This window comes from Psittacula echo (genome assembly GCF_963264785.1).
Source record: "Psittacula echo genome assembly, chromosome: 3".
Taxonomy (NCBI): Eukaryota; Metazoa; Chordata; class Aves; order Psittaciformes; family Psittacidae; genus Psittacula; species Psittacula echo.
Genome location: NC_137736.1, coordinates 27,464,466 through 27,482,168, shown reverse-complemented (window position 1 = coordinate 27,482,168; position 17,703 = coordinate 27,464,466). Strand labels below are relative to the sequence as shown.

Genomic DNA, 17,703 nt, shown 5'->3' with positions numbered 1-17,703 from the left:
GTGCAGTGCTGCCAGCACTCAGGGATGTAGCAAAGGCAGTAGTGGTTCACTGTTATTAATATTAGGGGTCCTGTGCATTATGTCTGATTTTTAAATCATGATATTATAAGAAAACTTTCTGGAATTAAGAGAGTATTGTGTTAAAGTCACTCCTGAATCGAACTGTTTTCTCATACAGTAGTTTTCTCTCACAGTAGTGATAATGTTCCCAGCAAGAGCAGGATGGAAAACCTGGAGGTATTTTGGTCACATCTCCCAAGAGCATCAGACTTTGGGCTCATTAGAAGCAAACTGACGGGGATATGAAGGGTCAGGGAGGAGTTTCTCTGTTACTTGTGGTGGTTAATACCAAAGCACTTGGTCACATCAGTGTTTTGAGCTACTGGTTTTACGGCCAGGTACTTGCTGCCATGACAAAGGGTTTTGTAAATTAGGCCTTTCTATATTCTGCAAAATATTAACAGGTTTGCTCTCCCTGCACACTCCTCATTCATTGCTACATAACAGCAGAGAGCAGGTTAGCTCCCTGGCAGTGTATTTCAGTAAGACAGCAAACTGTCTGTGTTTATTTATGCTATGCAATTCCATTAATTGTACTGCAAATCTAGGCCAAGTTCCTGAGTGGAGTTGGGGCCTAAGAACAAGCTCTTAAACTCATAGCTAGGTTCCTAAGCAGAAGGTCTGATTTTTCGAATACTGAGTCCACCCTGACCCTTGCTGACTTCGTGGCACCCAGTGCTGTGTAAGTCAGCAGTTTGAAACTCAGGCCTGCTATGTGTTCCCACGCTTCTATGGGGAAGTGCTTCCTAGTGGAGCTTATGGATGTTAAGAGACTATCAGTTTGGATTAATTAAAATGTCCAGTAAAAAACATGCCAGCAAGGTTGCTATTTGAAGTCTTTGCTGGAAGATGAAGAGATGCACAGAGTAAGAATATTCTGGCAAGTCACTGGGTTTTTTTTTTATAAAAGAGTAGGCTGTAAATACCATCTTTCATATGATTTACACTTCATTGCCTGTACCTGACAACAAAGCTGAGTGAACTAGGGTTCATCAGAAAGGCTGATTTTGCCCTCAGTATTATTGGAAGCTCTTCAGTGACTCTTGGTGAGGTTTTTCTCCCATGTATCAGTGCAATAAGGCTTTCTTTCCTTTCTCTATATAGTTTCAAGGAAGGTCTGATTCATTACTTCAGGGGATGAGCTAAATTCTTTCCTCTGGACCTTTATAAAAGAAATCATTTAAGCCTCAAATACTTGTGCCAGCTGCAGCAGCAGATGTGGAAGAGCGGGCATTTGCTTTGCTTCTTGCTGCTCATCCTAAAGAAGAGGAGGCTCTCCTTAATCTGCAGGCTCAGAAGCACAGCAGAAGGACTTTTTGACCTAAGATAAAACAATGACAAAAGCTTTCCTGTGGAAGCACAGCATGCAGGCTCTTTAGGATGCTTCTGGAATATATTACTGGGGATAACTTACTCTTTCTTTTCAAAAGAAAATCATACCAATGCTTTTAGGGAGAAAAAAAAAGTCTTGTGCCATGAGGGGAAAGGGAAGAAATTATTCTTGGTACTATTTAAAAGTTGTTGAATTCAGATGGCCCTGGAATGGAAGGATTTAATATATGGTAAATCGGCAGAGTGAGCTGGCACGATTGCAAAACCGACTTTGACAGAGTTTGTCAATTTGGTCTCAAAGATCTTTCTTCTATTCAGATGCCATGATGGATCAGAATTTGCAGCACTTCCAGTAATCAATGTGCACTTCTTTTCTCAACTGGGGGCTGCTCCTGGGAGAGAATTTTGTTTTGTAAACATTAGTTGTCTGAGACTGACTACATGTGTTCATTCTCCTTGCAGAGGCACAGCAATAGCTGGAATCGTTTTCGGTATTGTATTTATAATGGGAGTGATTGCTGGGATTGCCATCTGTATCTGCATGTGCATGAAGAACAACCGCGGGACTCGAGTAGGGGTCATCCGAACTACGCACATCAACACTATCAGCACATTCCCAGGTAAGGAAGCGAAATGACACCCCTCCAAGAGTGCCTGTGTTCATGATAGTGTATCTTTGGATAGTTATGGCTCCACAGTAAACAGAGGATGTGAATACAGCAGGAGGCTCTTCTCAGTCTGGAGGGAAACGGCATGACTCCTTGCTGAGAAACGCAGGACAGCTCAGTGTGCGCAGTGTTCATCAGTGCAGCATTCTGCCTGGGCTGATTTATTCAGCTACTCAGTGGGATAATGAGGTCTGGCCAGGTGCCATACTCACACAGCTGTATGGCTTGCGGTGCCTGCAGTAGCACGGTGGGACCTCGCTCAGGGCAGTGCTGCACTGTGCAGATAGACCTTCTCCTGTGCCAGAGGCTCCCTGGCAATGGATCAGTTGTTCTTCTTTTGTGTTCTGATTCTTGTATTTGCTCATGTTCATGTGCAGTCAGCTGCCTTTCATTGCCCGATGTAACAGGGGCCCAGCATACCACAACAAGGGAAAAACCTGGACAATAAAGTCTGTGGATCATAGCACAAAGGCTTCAAGTAGTGCTGTGTGAAGTCTAATGCAGCCCAAGCTGGCTGGTACTTGGCCAGAGCTCACCAGCCCTGCTGGGTGATACAGGATCACAAATGAGTTCTCCAAAGGGACACAGGCATCTTTGCAAGCTGTTCTCTGCTGTGAGGCCCAGGAGGGCCTGCTGCCTGGCATGCAGTGCTGGATCCCAGCTAGCCCTCTGCATCAACCTTGTACCACGCCTGAACTGATAGGAACTGGTAGCATGGTGCAGGGATGTCCGTTGTGCCTTGGTCAAAGTTAGCTGAGTGTCGAATATGCTCAGTGCAGGCTTCTCTGTGGGTTAAAATTGTTTTGACATAATATTTTTCAGGTGCAGGGCAGCACCAGGCACAATTTTAGGCTCAGCATAGAGCCTAAGTCAGTTCTGGCACTGAGCTAGTCAGCTGTGACAAGCCCCAGAGCACCCCAGGGGAGAATAAGGGCCCCTCATGCATCTGCTCCAGTACAGTTGTGCCCATAGTGAGTGAGGACTGGTACATCACACTGTACCTGAGGTAGCTCTGTGCAAAGCTGCTCTCTGCACCATGCTTGTCAGCTTCCATCAGTCTATGATTGGGGTACAGAAGCACCAAAGGTGGATTTGCACTGAGCCAACTGGGGTCTTGCAAGGCTCATTTGTCTGAACTCTCCACCATATGAAAGTGGCCACATTGCTGAAGAGCAGAGCTGACCCTGGAAGCAGCCTGACAGTGTTTATACAACGCAGCTGTGCCTCTGCTTCAGTGGCATTGTTAATTACAAATCCAGGAGTGATTGCCTTGGGATAATTTGAGTTCACTGTAATAAAAGGCAATGGTGTTTCAGGGATGAAGTTCCCTTATCCCACTCAGAGATCCCTGCCTTTATATTCCCTCATGTTGCAAAGGTTGCAGCAAATCCCAGGTGCGTTATGGATGCTTATAGGCAAGCTATGCAATATTTATTATGAGTTCCTTTATCACATTCACTGCTGTCAGTGTCTGTTTGCTCCCTCATGTTCTTACTTTCCAGTTAAACTAAAACCATCTATAATCATCCTTACCATTGCAACACTGTTTTGCATAGAGAGATGAGTAATGAAAGACAACTGCAATATTCTCAACCATGAATTGCTGAAGAGCTACTTCAGAAAATAATAGTTGCTGCAAGCTGTAAGAACAAGAGCAAAATGAAGACTCCAGGGCTGTAGCCTTTTCCTCCCCAAGTCTGTTCCTGCAATGACTCACTCCAATCTCCACCTCCAGGCAGTTTGACTCTGCATGCTCCTGATTCCTGCTGCAAACATTAGTTCGAGCAGTTCTTCCCATCAGCAGCAGTTTTTAGAGGATGGGGAAGCTCTGAAATTATTTCTGTGTTCCCTGCTGTCATGAACATTCTGGAGTAATGACTGACCTGGCTTTGGCTGCAGGATTTGTGACAAACCCTCCACACTGCCATTACCTGTTTTGGATGGGAGCAGCCAAGTGGATGCCCTTCCTTTGGCCTCAGCCACAGCAAAAGCTGGGTTTTCAGAGGGCAGGGACTGCTTTCCATAGCACAATGGGATTTGTGTCTCTTCCCCCCATCATATACATCTTAGGTTTCTGTTTCCTCTCTACTCAAGTGCTATTTCACTGCCAGTCTGCTTGAGGCATCTAGGGAGGGGATATATCTCCATCTGTGGAGATATGAGCAGGCTCTGGACCTTAAAATTTGTAGACACTAATGGAGTCTTGATATGGAGCCTTCAGTTCCTACCATGCTATCATTCTGCAGCATTTACTGTGCAGTAATGAATCCTTCTTCTCTAAGTTTTAGTAGAAGTAGTTGAGAAAATGTTTTCACCTGTTTGTGAATATTTTTGTTGTTCTTAACAAAGCTGCCTGACCCAGTTTACAAACGCTAGGTTCTCCTCAGATGTCTCTTTTAGGGTGAACAAGGCAAAAGCCTTGTTTTAACTCAGACTGAGCCCTGCGAAGATGTCCAGCGTTTCCTCTGGGAAGTGTGATGCTGTTATGTTTGGCATGACATGGCATGTCACACATCTCCTGGGGATCTAGAGGGTGTTTGAGAGGTCTGTGGAGGTCAGCAAAAAATATGTAGTTATATTGAGACAGCATAAATCCATGTTGCTGCTGAAGGGGGTGGAATGGAATGGATCTGATAAAAACCTAACCTTCTTCCACTAAAAAAGTTTAGCTCTGCCACATCATCCTGTTGTCATCTGCTGTATGGCCACTCAAACCCTGTTACCAGCACAGCATGCTGGTGAGCATACAGCTAAGCAGGACTTGCATTGACATAAAGTGGCTGTATAATGACAGTCTGAAAACAAAGAAAGTGCATTGCTAGGAGACTTTACATCTGTTGTAAGGAAGTCTGAATGTCAACTAGAAAATATGTGGGGGCCTGCACCTGAGTAAAAAGATTTGTAACTATGTCTTCTTCTTTCTCCCATTCCAGTGGCTCCACCACCGTACAGTTACGAATATGAAATGGAGTACCCAGTTGACCTACCTCCACCTTATACTCCAACCCCACAGACTTCAATACAGTATCCCCCACCCCCTCCATACCCTGGATATTCAGGGAAATAACTACATGGCTTCACATGGATATTAACTGCCTGTTGAAACAGCCAGCACCATTAGGACAAATGTCAGCTCAGGGGCAGATATGATGGGGTCTGCATCAACACATATGACTAGGTGTTGAAATAACCTGGGAGGATCCCCGTGGCTCAGGATGGAGAAAAATACTGATCACTCTGAACCTTCCATGTTTCATGATGAAACAATGCGTAACCAAAGAAACAGTTCTGCAAGTTAGCGCCTGATGAGCAGTGCTTAGCATCAGTACTTAGCTTCAGCTGCAGCCCCTTACAGCACACAGAAGTGGGGATCTTCCCAAGAAGGAGCATGCAAGTGCTACAAATGGTTCAACAAGCTGTTTCAAAAGCACAAGAGGCAGCTGCTGGGGCTTATTCTGGGGGAATGTCCAACTGTTGTCTTCAAGTATGTTACGCCTTCCCTTAAAATGAGAAGAATAAGGAAGAACAAGGAAGATTGAAGTTATTTTCAGTTTCTACTTCAGACTGATAATATCCTGTGATCAGCTGTGCATATTGGTCTGATAAGCACATTACAGGGAGAAGTGCTGTCAGAGTTATTCAGTAACCAAAAATGACGGGTATTATTTTTTGGCCAAGTGCAGGTTTTTTAAGTGCCTACTTTTAAATAGTGTGAGACTAGTTTGTGGTCTGAAAGGTAAAACATAAAGAGCATTTTTATATGTGAAACACTAATTTATAGCTGATTTCTCTGGTCTTAAAAACTGTATATGTTGGAAATATGCTACAATGCCTTTTTATCAGCAAATGATACTTTGATTTTTTTAAAATACTGAATCAGGAACACTGACAAGTGGGAGAAGAAATACAAACCAAATACTCAAACATCACTTTTTTATCTTCAATTGGATTGCATAAAGAGTTCTTTTATCATATTGTTTACCAGTAAAAATGATACTCAGCCTAACCAAAGAGAGACTATGAGTGTCAGATTACTTTTGACTGTTTTCTTGGCCTTTTTGAAACTGTAAGTCATCAAATAATACTTCTATGCATTTGTTATGCATATTGTTCAAAATTACTTACCCTCTACCATATGAAGTACAGACCCGTATGACTTAAAATGTTCCATATACTTATGGGGTTAACTGTAATTCAGCGGCAGCTGTTTGACTTCAGAAGAGAGTATCTCATAACCTAAAGCACCATCCTTCAATTGTAAGACTAACATTTTTCTCAGTTTTATATGCAAACCACAAAGACAGGTGTTCTCTTTCAGGATTTAAAAGTGCTGAACACCCTTAGCTCGAGTTGGGTGGCTGGGCAGTTTGAGAATGCTGCAGCCAAAACAGTGAAAGGTGACAGAAATATGGCACTTAGAGTCCAGGACAGCTGTGGCATGAGGTCCATTTCAGAGGGAGAGACTGCAGGTTACAACTGATTCCCAAAGATCAGAGTGCATTTAAATGTTTTCCAGTGTAGTCCTCATCTTCTCTTCGGGTATATCAGTGTATTAATGAATAAAAAGCAGCTTGCAAAAGGTGGTGCCGTATCTCAGTGAAGTCAGCTGACAACCTAAATCTGGTATTTTTGGCATTCAGTCCTGATTCCAGGAAGCACTCAAGCAACTTTATAACTTTGAACATGAAAGTTATTCAGAGGCTTTCTTGGAAACAAGACTTTATTGAGTGTTCTTGCTCAGATTTTGTAGTGGTATTTGTCCTTTCCAGGCTGACTAACCTTATCCTCTTGAAACCCCACTTGAAAGCACAAATCACCTCGGTCCTCACCAGTATAAGTTCAGAAGATCTGTGTTGTGACCCTTGGCCAAACTGAGCCTTGAATCAGAGGCCCACTGGCTACCTAGGCATTTGTAACCCAGTCAGTGGAAAACTGAGCTGTGTCACAGGTTTTGGTTGCTGCTGGTTCCTTGGAGAAGACTCCAAGGAAGTAATTTCTCTTTTGCTGCTCAGATGTGACAAGTCCTGAACTCGGTTATCCTTACAACTGCTTCTGCTCTGCTGCTGTGGGCTATGTTCTGTGACATTTCAGCTGGTACCCTTGACCTCTCACGAGATGATGTTCCTCGGTTGAAATCCTCCCATGAAGGACAACCTTCTGCATGCGGTGCATTTTTAGTCCCTACTCAAAACCATCTGCTGGGGTATTGATGTGCCTGCCAATATGGTGGCCAGCATGAAGAGCAGAATAAGCATAATTTTCTCTGTGGGAAATCCTGTTCCTACCACATCATTCTGTGCTCGTACCTCAGCACTTTCCAGTTGATCACACCAGGTGCTATTTCTGTGCCAAAATGTTACCTATAGATAAAGAGTATTGTCATTTTTCCCATTCTTGTACTTCATTTCTTCGTGCTGAACATGCAGACACACAAATCAAAGAGCAGTTTGTGTTTGATGAATCCAGTGTCCTGTAAAATACAGAGAAAGAAAACTCCTATAGATCATAAATCTTCCCTTAGTGGAAGAATTTCTTCAGCCGTGACATTTGTCAGAACAAGTTTTAAAACAGATCTCTTAAATAAAAAGGCATTTCTGGAAAAGAACTAGAAGTATTTGATCATGAAGTCCTCTGTTTCAGCTTTACGATTGCATGTTGCCTCTGATGGTATTGTGGGTCAGTGATAGTATATACAGGTCAGTGACTGAAGTACATACAATATATACGTGGCTTATTTCATGGGAAAATTATGGAAATATGAAATTGGGAATTTCATAGTGATAGAGAACTGTTTGTTTGCTATGAAAACATTAGTGAGGATGTTGAATTTAGTAGGTCAATTAATGTTCTGCAGATCTCCATATATGGAGCCATACCAGGCAGTGATTTTAGTCTCCAAGGACACATCTCGTGTCCTTGCTAAGGGCATAAAACATAAAGGTGTTTTATATTACATGAAAAGGTATTATCCTTTCAGCAGACCAGGTAGAACTAGTACAAAGTAGCCTATTTTCAGAAAGAGGTGGTGATTTTGTATTGAAAATAAGTAAAACTGAGAGCCAGAGAAGAGGAAGGAGTCTGAAAGATTTATAAAAGTCAAAGAGTAGAACAAAAGTTGCTGCATAAACAAATGGAAACATTTGCTAATACTAAAGTTATATTAGTTGAGTTTAGTTGAGAAAGTTAGGGTGTTATTATACCTTAAGTGTTATTTTCTTTGTGTGGAAACATGTAATTTATTTAACACCTACATATTCAAAGTTCCTGCAGTGCAGATACTGCTGGCTAGTAGTCATTTATTCTGTTTCACATGAATAGTTTGCAGATGAGTGGGTTAGCACAAAGGGTTTTTACTTAGTCACACTGACTTGTTTCAGTCTAATGCTCTACATCATATTGTAAGAACAAAAAATAGGAAAATGTAATTTTATGGCTGAGAAAGGCTGAACTTTTTCTTTTCTCACTCGGCATTGGCTGTTACCACAAATTTGGTCAGTGAGTATAGTGTGTCCTGGGCCAAATGCTGCTGATTTCTTGCGGTCTGAGATTGCTCTGCCTTTGGTTCAGTTTCTAGGCTGAGCTGGGGAGGCAGAGAGGGAAGGTGACCATGCCAGAAGCACAGGACCTGGTCCCTTGAGCCTTTCTCCTTGGTTTCCTGGTTTAGCACATTCAGTGACTGCTCGGTTGCACGATTGCCTGTTAAGGATGGGAAGCAGCAGGAGTTGCAGGTGCTTACAAGGGCACATATGCTTGCACGCATTCTGATGCCAGTCCTCTTTTGTGGGGGGTGGGGGTAATGTGTGATGTCTTAGTTAATCGTGTTCCAGGGATATTTCAAGCAATGATGGATTTCACAAACTTAATTTAATCTGGCATTTTGTTTACCTTTTTTTTTTTTTCCCAGAAAGAGGTACTTTGAAACCAGTTATGTCTCTGACAGCCTACTGTTGCCACGGTATATACCAAACAGCAGGAGAAATCTATTTAAGAGCTAATGACCCATTTGGGAGACTTTACAAATTAGGTAATAATCAGTTGGAGGAGTTAGAAGGCCAAGACGAAGCCAAGGGAAGTTAATGTGTTAGGCTGCCATTACCTAAATGACACACTCTGATGAAAGGATCATTAATGCTATTATAAGCCTTTTTTAATTAATGAAAAATGTAACAATTTGCTTTTTTAATGTTGGTAACTTTGAGAGATGCAGTTTTACCAGTACACTAGACCAGATTTTCAGTAATGCCACAATGAAAAGATTAGATTGCTCCATAGAGCACCTGGATCAATATTAACAGTGTTCTTGGTATAGTAGAAATAGAGTATTTCAATTTAAAGCAAATGTTCTCAAGACTCTTTGTGAAATCACAGTGGGTTTTTTTTGGATTAGATGGGATAGTTCATGAAGAACTGATGGCAATCTATTAGAATAGTAAATGTTTGGCATTCCTGTATTCACTTTCATCCTGGAAGCTCTCCAAATGCTTTAGTAACTAGAAAAATAATTATTTCAGTCACCTTGGAATAAGACACAACAGGTACTTAGCAGCACGCAGTAATAGTATGTAACACCCTGGGGCAGAAATTGCAGAAAAGAATTAAGTGAAATTAAATGTATTTCTTCAGCTTCAGTGAAATGTCAGTCCACAGAATACCTTGAGAAAATAATGACCAGGAACTTTCATCCAGTGGTCTCTATTATTACTTTCCAATGGGTACACCCAGTCTAGTACTGGTTTTTATACTGCAGCAATGTTGATTGGTAGGAAGCTCAACATGAGCCAGCAATGTGCACTTGCAGCCCACAAAGTCAACTATATACTGGGCTGCATCAAAAGAAGCATCACCAGCAGGTAAAGGGAGGTGATTCTCCCCCTCTACTCTGCTCTCATGAGATCCCACCTGCAGTGCTGTGTTCAGCTCTGGGGCCCCCAATATAAGAAGGATGTGGACCTGCTGGAATGAGTCCCAGAGGAGGCCATGAACATCTGAGGGCTGGAGCACCTCTCCTATGAAGACAGGCTGAGAAAGTTGGGCTTGTTCAGCCTGGGGAAGAGAAGGCTCAGGGGAGACCTTAGAGCACAGCCTGCCAGAACCTAAAGGGGTCTCCAAGAAGTCTGGAGAAGGACGTCTTACAAAGTCATGTAGTGACAGGACAAGGGGGAATGTTTTTAAACTGAAAGAGGTTTTAGGTCAGATATATTTAGGTCAGATATCAGGAAGAAATTCTTCATTGTGAAGGTGGTGTGGCACCGGAACAGGTTGTTCAGAGAAATTGTGGCTGCCCCATACCTGGAAGTGTTCAAGGACAGGGCTTTGAGCAAGGTGGCCTAGTGGAAGGTGTCCCTGCCCATGGCAGGAGTGTTGGAACTGGATGATCTTTTAAGGTCCGTTCCTACCCAAGGCATTCTGTGGTTCTATGAATCTATGAAAGTCTGAGGTCCAAAAAGCAGAGCCCCTGTCCAAGCCTGGAATGTAGTGCATCCATGTAAAAGCACTGCTGCTTTGTCGTGATTTTGGTGTCCAGACAAAAGAGATGAACAAACAGAGAACTAAAGAAATGAGAGGTGGTAGCCGCTCACTTTTAAAAAGGTAAAGAGAGATGGGGAAAAACAAAATGGTCAAAAAATGGTTTGATTTTTTATGACCCACAGAGGGCTGGTGCTGGTGCCTGTGACTATCACTGTGGGAAGAGCTAAAGCGATGAGCACAAAGTGTGCCGAAGAGCTGCCACTCAACTGGGAGAACAGCCCAGAGAAGGATACAGGGAGCTCTGTCTTGGGGATTGTGTAAGTCAAGGTGCTGGAGGTAGTAACTAGAGCAGAAACATTTGTTTGTCCGGTTTACTGTGAAGATTAGATGGTCAACATTTACACAGCACTTGAGTTGAAAAATGTCCATTATTTCTGTTGCCCCATTAGTATTTTGCATCCTTATTGCAGAGTAGGAAAGGAGAGGCTTTGGATGCCATTGCTATCACAGTGGTGACTAAGAATGGACTAAAGCCAACAGAAACAAAAGGAAAGCCAAAGACTTAGGTGTTTCTGAAGAAAGTGGGGGTTTTGTCAGCCCAGCATATGGAGCTGGTTCCCTCATGGAGGTGAGCGGGCCTGCTGCCAGGGAATGCAGAATGCAGATGATTTTAAACAGCTGAAGCCTGCAGGAGGGAGGCTGAAGTGGGAACTGCACAATGCTGGTTTTCCCCGGGCCTGAGACTTCACCTGACCCCTCTGCTCACTTGCAGGAAACCTGCTGGGGCGAGGGGAGACTTCAAAGCAGCCCTCCTTTCTTGTGCCAAGCTGGCCATTTTAACTCAACCCCCGCAGCACATCTGCAGTACATTCATTTTCAGGAACATGGGCAAAACCGTTTTTTCATGGCTGGCAAGCAATCCCCAAATTTCCTTCAATAGATCCCATGTTGTATTGATGGAAAGGAGCCCATTACAGGAACTATTCTGAAGACTAGTACCACCTTTCAGCAGTTTATCCAGATTGCCCCTCTTCTTTATATCACAGCACATTCACCACTGACTCATCTCATTGCCCTTATTTTACACGCTCCCTCAAGATCTCTCAGGGCTGCATCCTTATTTTACTGCTGCTTGCCAGAGAACTTCGACAAAGAGCTTTTCAGAAGAGAGCTGATCACAGAAAAATCTTTTCCAAGCAGAGCCCTTCCCCTGCCATGCTGCATCACCACTGCTAGGGGCTGCCTGGGGAGGCTGGGCTCTGCAAGAGCCATCCCTGCCCTGGTGTCAAACCTTTTGCAGAGGAGGAAGGCCAGCCATCCAGCAGCTATCCTGAGATCACCCCTGGACACAGCTTTGCTTGTGGGGAAGCTCCACTGTCTCGCTCTCTTTTCCCAAAAATCAAATTGTGGTTAGTAAGTTTAGAAAGAGGAAAGGGAAATGGAAAAAGAAGTCATGGCCACGTCTGCTTTCTGGGTTAGCTCAGGTCTGAGGGATGTCTTGTTTTTTTCCCTGTGTGTTGCCAGCTACCAAGCTGATAGCATGTCTCCTCTTTTCTAAAGGTTTCTGTTCTCCTTCACTGCAGAGCATCTTTAACAGGCGGGGAGGGTGTGTTACAGTCATCTGTGCAACAACAAAGCCCTGACGTTCCATGGGCTGCCTTGTGATTTCAGTACCTGTAACCCCCTGCTTTGCATTTGGACCTTTATGAACAGTCACTCAACTGGGAAATTGTTTTTACCCTTTTTGATTAAATATAATATACTTCCTGGCTTAATTTTTAGACAGCTGATGTCCCTTGGTCTTACACAGGTGGTGACTTGCTGAGGAATAGGCTGTGCTTAATAGAACAAAATCTATAGTGGAGTTCAAGCTCTTCCAATAAGCCCTGAAACTTGAACAGTAGCAGATTATATAGATTGTACAGTGGAATATGCAGAACATAAATATGAAATAAATCTGTATACTTGCAACCAGCCCTTGTTTGAGGCTGAGTATCAGTGCAGCGAGATGCTTTGTTATGGTAATGGGCTTGGGGTGGCTGATCACTTGCCAATGCATAAAAGCGATATGAGGTTACCTGCCGTTTGTTGACAGCTAAGAGATAAGGTTACTTCTGTACCTGCTACCTCACATAGCAAGAATTCATGATATCATCTGAGGCTGCCCTTGTCAATTATCATCATCATTATTTCTGTGTTTAAAAACAAGACAGTTCTTGTGGGCATTCATCAAGGATGTGCTGTCATAGTGTGGTCTCCACTGCTGTGCCTCAGCTGAGACCTCATCAGGTAAATTCTTGAGATTTAGAAATTAAAATAGATGTATATGTTCTGCATGTTCCTCATTTGATAGTGCACTTGTTCTGAGGTGGAGGCTGGGGGATCAGCCATCAGCCATCTGATTTAGGATTGGGAATCAGCTGATACATGTGTGTGCACATAGTGATGAACTTGGAGATAAACCATCCCTGCTGCGTGATAGATTTGGGCTCTTTACAGACAGACTGTGAACCTATGATTAAGAGGTCTGCCACAGGCATGCTATCACTGTGTATCCATCTTCAAGGAGTCATGGAATCAACCAGGTTGGAAAAGACCTTCAAGATCATCAGGTCCAACCGTTCCCGTCTATGAGAGAGTATGGCAACGTGTAGTGGTTGCTGACACATCTGAGAGACTGGTAGAGTAAAAGAAAGTTTCCACCAGCTCTCACTATGGGATACAATCAACCTAGGGAAGTTTTATTTCCCTTGGCTCCTTCTCCCCAGCCACGAGCCCTCATGCCCCTCTGTACTTACTTTCATTGAAAAATCTATCATTCAAATCCACATTTCCTTCAGGTTGCTGGAGTTTATTGCTGATTATAATTTCTGGCCAGCTTCTGTGAGTGGCATAGAGGACTAGGGATGTAATGCAGAGAGGGGATGCCGTATGTCTCAAGGATTGCAGTCCTGCAGAAAGTTAAGATTGACCTGATAATCAAGAAGCCTGGAAAAAGTCACAAGATAAGCATGGAGGTTCACTGATAACTTATTTTTAAAGCCAGACTAGGATCCTGATGCTCCTGTCCTTTCCCCACCTGTCATATTCGTTTAAAGAAAGATCAGGAGCCAACATATGTTCCTCCTCTAGCTGCTGAGACCTACGCCTAATCTACTCAGTAGTAGGTTTGGACAGTGGTCGAAGGAATAAGGATCATAAAAGGGACTGATTCAGATCTTAAGTCTTGGCTTATGGGAATTCAGGTAAAACAAAGCATCCCACTAGTTGAAGCTCAAGATTCACTGACATTTTAAAGCACTTTTCCATCCATAGATAATAGACTTGTTTTGATCATGATAATCAAGGTACCTGATGAGAATTTTCATAAATGAAATATGACAACAGTGATAAGTTCTACCTGTGACAGAAGAATAATTCTGATCTAGGCAGAACAAGGTGTCTGGTTTCCTTGTGCCCTGTTCACCATGACCCTCACATAAGACTGGCATGCATGATAAAGTTGGATTAAGCAAAGTGTGACCTACATCCAGAAGTACACTTATGCATTTTATGTCAATCTAATGAGCTGGTATTTTCAACCTTTGCAACTGAAAAGGGCAATTAAGTCTCTGCCATTTGTTTCTTCCATGCCCCACAAGTAAGAAAGCAGAGTACAGGCTGACCCCTGGCAGTAGCTGTGCCCATCCTCGCCCTTCTGCAGAGCCTGGTGACAGTGCAGACAGAGCCTGGAGGGAATGGACACAGCTCTGAGCATCTGCATCCAGCCCTGGGAACTGTTAGGCAGTTATACAGCCAACTTTGCAATATTTAGAGTGTTAATTTTTAAGACAGTGTAGTTACTTTGCAGAAGTTGTCCACATCTTGGCACCTAACCAAGAGCTGAGCATATTTTGTTTGACTTCCCAGCTCCTGAAAAAAAAAGTTCTCCACCTGCATGAATCATGTATTGCTGTGAAAGGCCAATTCCAGTGGATATAAGGGCTAAACTAACAAAATGATAAATCTTCCCTGGGCTTCACCTGAACACTTCCACACTTCAGGTAATTAGCTCCAGTCCACCCTGGAAAATGGGACTGGAAAATGACAGCCAAGGATTTCTGCTACGGGGTATTTCTCATGCTGGGCAGCGGGAGTGACTTTGATGCTCCTTCTTTAAAATATGCAGAATGCAATCTGTGATTTAGAAATATTTCATTTATCCTGGTTATGAAAAGGAAAGAACAACAGGAGGTAAGGGAGATTTTCAAGTGCAGGTAAATCTTTCTGTTTTTCATATCTTGGAGGTCAGTGCTTAAAAGTAAGCAGCTGTAGGTAAAGATCTTCAGCAATTTTCAGTCTTCTCTTGCCTATGTATTTCCCAAGTGGCTGTCAAGTGTTATTTCTTCCTGGTGTTGTCAGATTCTATTGCCTGGTACATGACATATATTTTAATTGACAGCCAGTAACAGCCATTCCAATCATAGTGAAAATGATGTTTTATAGCCAGTGTGGATGGAAGTTGGAACTTGAGGATGTGTCAGTTAGTTGTTGGAAATATGAATAATTGAAAATGAACATAATGCCTTTTTACAATCTCTCTTTATTAGAGACAACACAATCGCTAAATAGCTTTCTATTTTCTTAATGGTTTCCTTACATATGATTTGCTGGTCTGTGTAATTCAGGAATAGTTAGGGTTTGAGTGAAGAATTGAACTTAGGAATGTAATCGATCATGACAAAATACTCAGTTTTTCCCACAGAAATACTGAATACAAGTTAAAGTGTCTTACCAGCATCATTCATTGAAATGTGCCAGCAAGTCTTCAGGCTAGGTCTGTGTGGTAGTGTGGAAGTGTGATTCTCACACATTGTACGAGCGGGTGGGCAGCATAGAGGATGCAATAGTCAGACCAGCAATGAGGAGCTACACAGAGGCTCTGCAGAGACTGCACCACACACCAAGACCACGGCCGTATGCCCCTTGCTCCATGTTTGCTGCTGCCATTACCCCTGTTGTTGCTGGTGAATTTGAGTTGGGTGAATTGAGTTCAGTGAGATCTGATATCCCACCAAAGGCAGCATGAGTACCATAGGAGAGAGAATGCCTTTTGAAGAAACCTTTTGGTCTGAGCATCCATACACATGGAAGAGGAAGCTCCCATGGTGCCTTTGGCTTCACTGGCGATTGTTTTCTATTACCGGTATGGTATTTCTGAGCTTGGCTAAGGCTCGCCATTGGCTCTGCCACTGATCTTGACATTTATCTTTTCCTGGGCTGGAGTGTGATGCAGGCACTTGACCATCTAAACCTGAGACCATGCCACCAACATCAGTTCTTGTGGTGACTGCAGGCCACCAAACCTGCCCTTAAGCCCCTTAGTGGAAGGAAACATCATGACCCTTGTGCACACTGCAGGGGTGTCATCAAGACCAGAAGGAATTTAAAACCATCCAAGTGAGTTGGGAAGCATCCCATTTTAAAACTTCTTACCTAACGCTGAAGGTTTTCAATGGAGACAGCCTACGAGAAGGTTCTCTTTTGATAATGAAGGGTGAATTCCAGTTGGATAGGATGGGTTTTTTTTACCCTGAAATGAACAGCTGACCTGGGGTTTTAGGAGAAGGGGAGGGGGGAGGAGGATGTGTCCCTCTGTTTTCTATGATTGTTGAATGCTGAATGTCAAGACCTGGAGGTAATGAAATTACTGTAATAGAGGAAAGCTTTCCAGCTACTCTGGTTTTATAGCCTGCTTGGGCTAAGATGACCTCGTCTCCAAGTTTTCATGGGGTTTTCGTGTGTCTGTCTTGTTCACCCAGAGGGTTTTCCTTGGCAGATTTAGGGGATTATGCAGCACACCCATTGAGGCCACCATGCGGGAGTCAGAGGCAGGAAGGCTGCCACCTGTCCCATGGCTGCCTGTATGCCCCACAGGTCTAATGGGTCTGGGAAGGGGCAGAGAGGTTTCTCAGCTCAGATGCTGCTGATTGCCAGCTCCTTGTGGTAGACTAGTGTTATCTTTGAAAGAGATTTACTGCATCTTCTCAGAGCTTTCCAGAAAATTCAGATTTATTGTTCATGCATTCATATTTCTGGGCAGGAAATCTCCAGGCTTAAATAAAGGAAGAAAAGGAAAGATGTTTTACCGCAGGCTAAGCTAATAACCAGTCCTAGTTACCTTACTGCAAAATCAAGTGGAAATAGAAGTCAGAGTTGTTTGTTTTAATATTGACAGCAACTTTGCTCTCCTCAACCACATGCTGCAAACAACAGGAGTCACTGCCACCCCCCATTTTCAGTGAGATAATCAGGTATCTCACAGCTTAAAAAAAACTAGGCAAAACCCATCCTTCACATGGGGAAGATACAGTTGTTTAAAAACCTCAGCTGAGCTGAAGAAGGGAAGAGCTCCCTTCACCTTTAAACCTGAACTGAAGCTGTAAGTTCAATTTTTATGCACCGGATGGGATGGATCGTGATGGCTGCCCTGTTGCCACAAGGCACACCGGCACACCACCACAGTGCCTCGCTCTCTGTGATGGTGCCATTGGCATCTGTGTTTGGTGGGGATCCTGGGCAGTGAGGACTCCGGAGCAGTGGGACTTGGTGGAGCTGGTCTGCACTGCCACTGCTCAGCCGTGGGGTGGGCTGAGTGCCCCTGCCAGCCTCTCTCCTTGGGCTGCCTCCATCCCTGGTGTCTGGCACCTCATATCCAGCTGGGATATGCCAGCTTCTTCACAAATCCTTGCTGGAAATGTGAGTTTAATGAGACTGAAGTCAGCAGGTAGTTTGGCAAATTATCTTTTTATATCCCTAGGTGATTTTCACATGTCAGTTCCCTCTCCCTTTTCTTTGAAAGCTGCCTGTAGAGCAAGAATATGTGACTAAAAGCCCCTTGCCCCAAACTCTTCTGACCTGAGTGCAATTCTTCCTCTCAGTAGGGTGAGTCCTTGTTTCTCTTTTTCAGAGATACTTTTCATTACTTTCTAAAGCAGAGCACTTTCCTCTTTTGGGGACCAATGACACTAAGCTGTGTGGTGCAGTTGGCATGCTGGAGGGAGGAGATGCCATCTTGAGGGACACGGACAGGCTCAAGAGATGGGCCAATGCCAACATCATGAAGTTCAACAAGGCCAAGTGCAAGGTCCTGCAACTGGGTTGGGGCAATCCCAAGCACAAATATAGGCTGGGT

General features: G+C 43.6%; 1 protein-coding gene across 2 annotated transcripts in view; it reads left to right on the top strand.

The window, feature by feature from the left end:
* The window catches only part of CYYR1 (cysteine and tyrosine rich 1), a gene marked incomplete at both ends in the record, with an annotated part of 54,238 nt that extends 49,111 nt beyond the window's left edge, over positions 1–5,127 (top strand). For both annotated transcript variants that reach the window (XM_080613474.1, XM_080613473.1), the window contains 2 exons: positions 1,855–2,012; positions 4,994–5,127. In XM_080613474.1, the coding sequence (XP_080469600.1) occupies positions 1,855–2,012; positions 4,994–5,127 (292 nt within the window). The remainder of the gene's footprint in view (positions 1–1,854; positions 2,013–4,993) is intronic.
* Between the last annotated feature and the right edge of the window lie 12,576 nt (positions 5,128–17,703).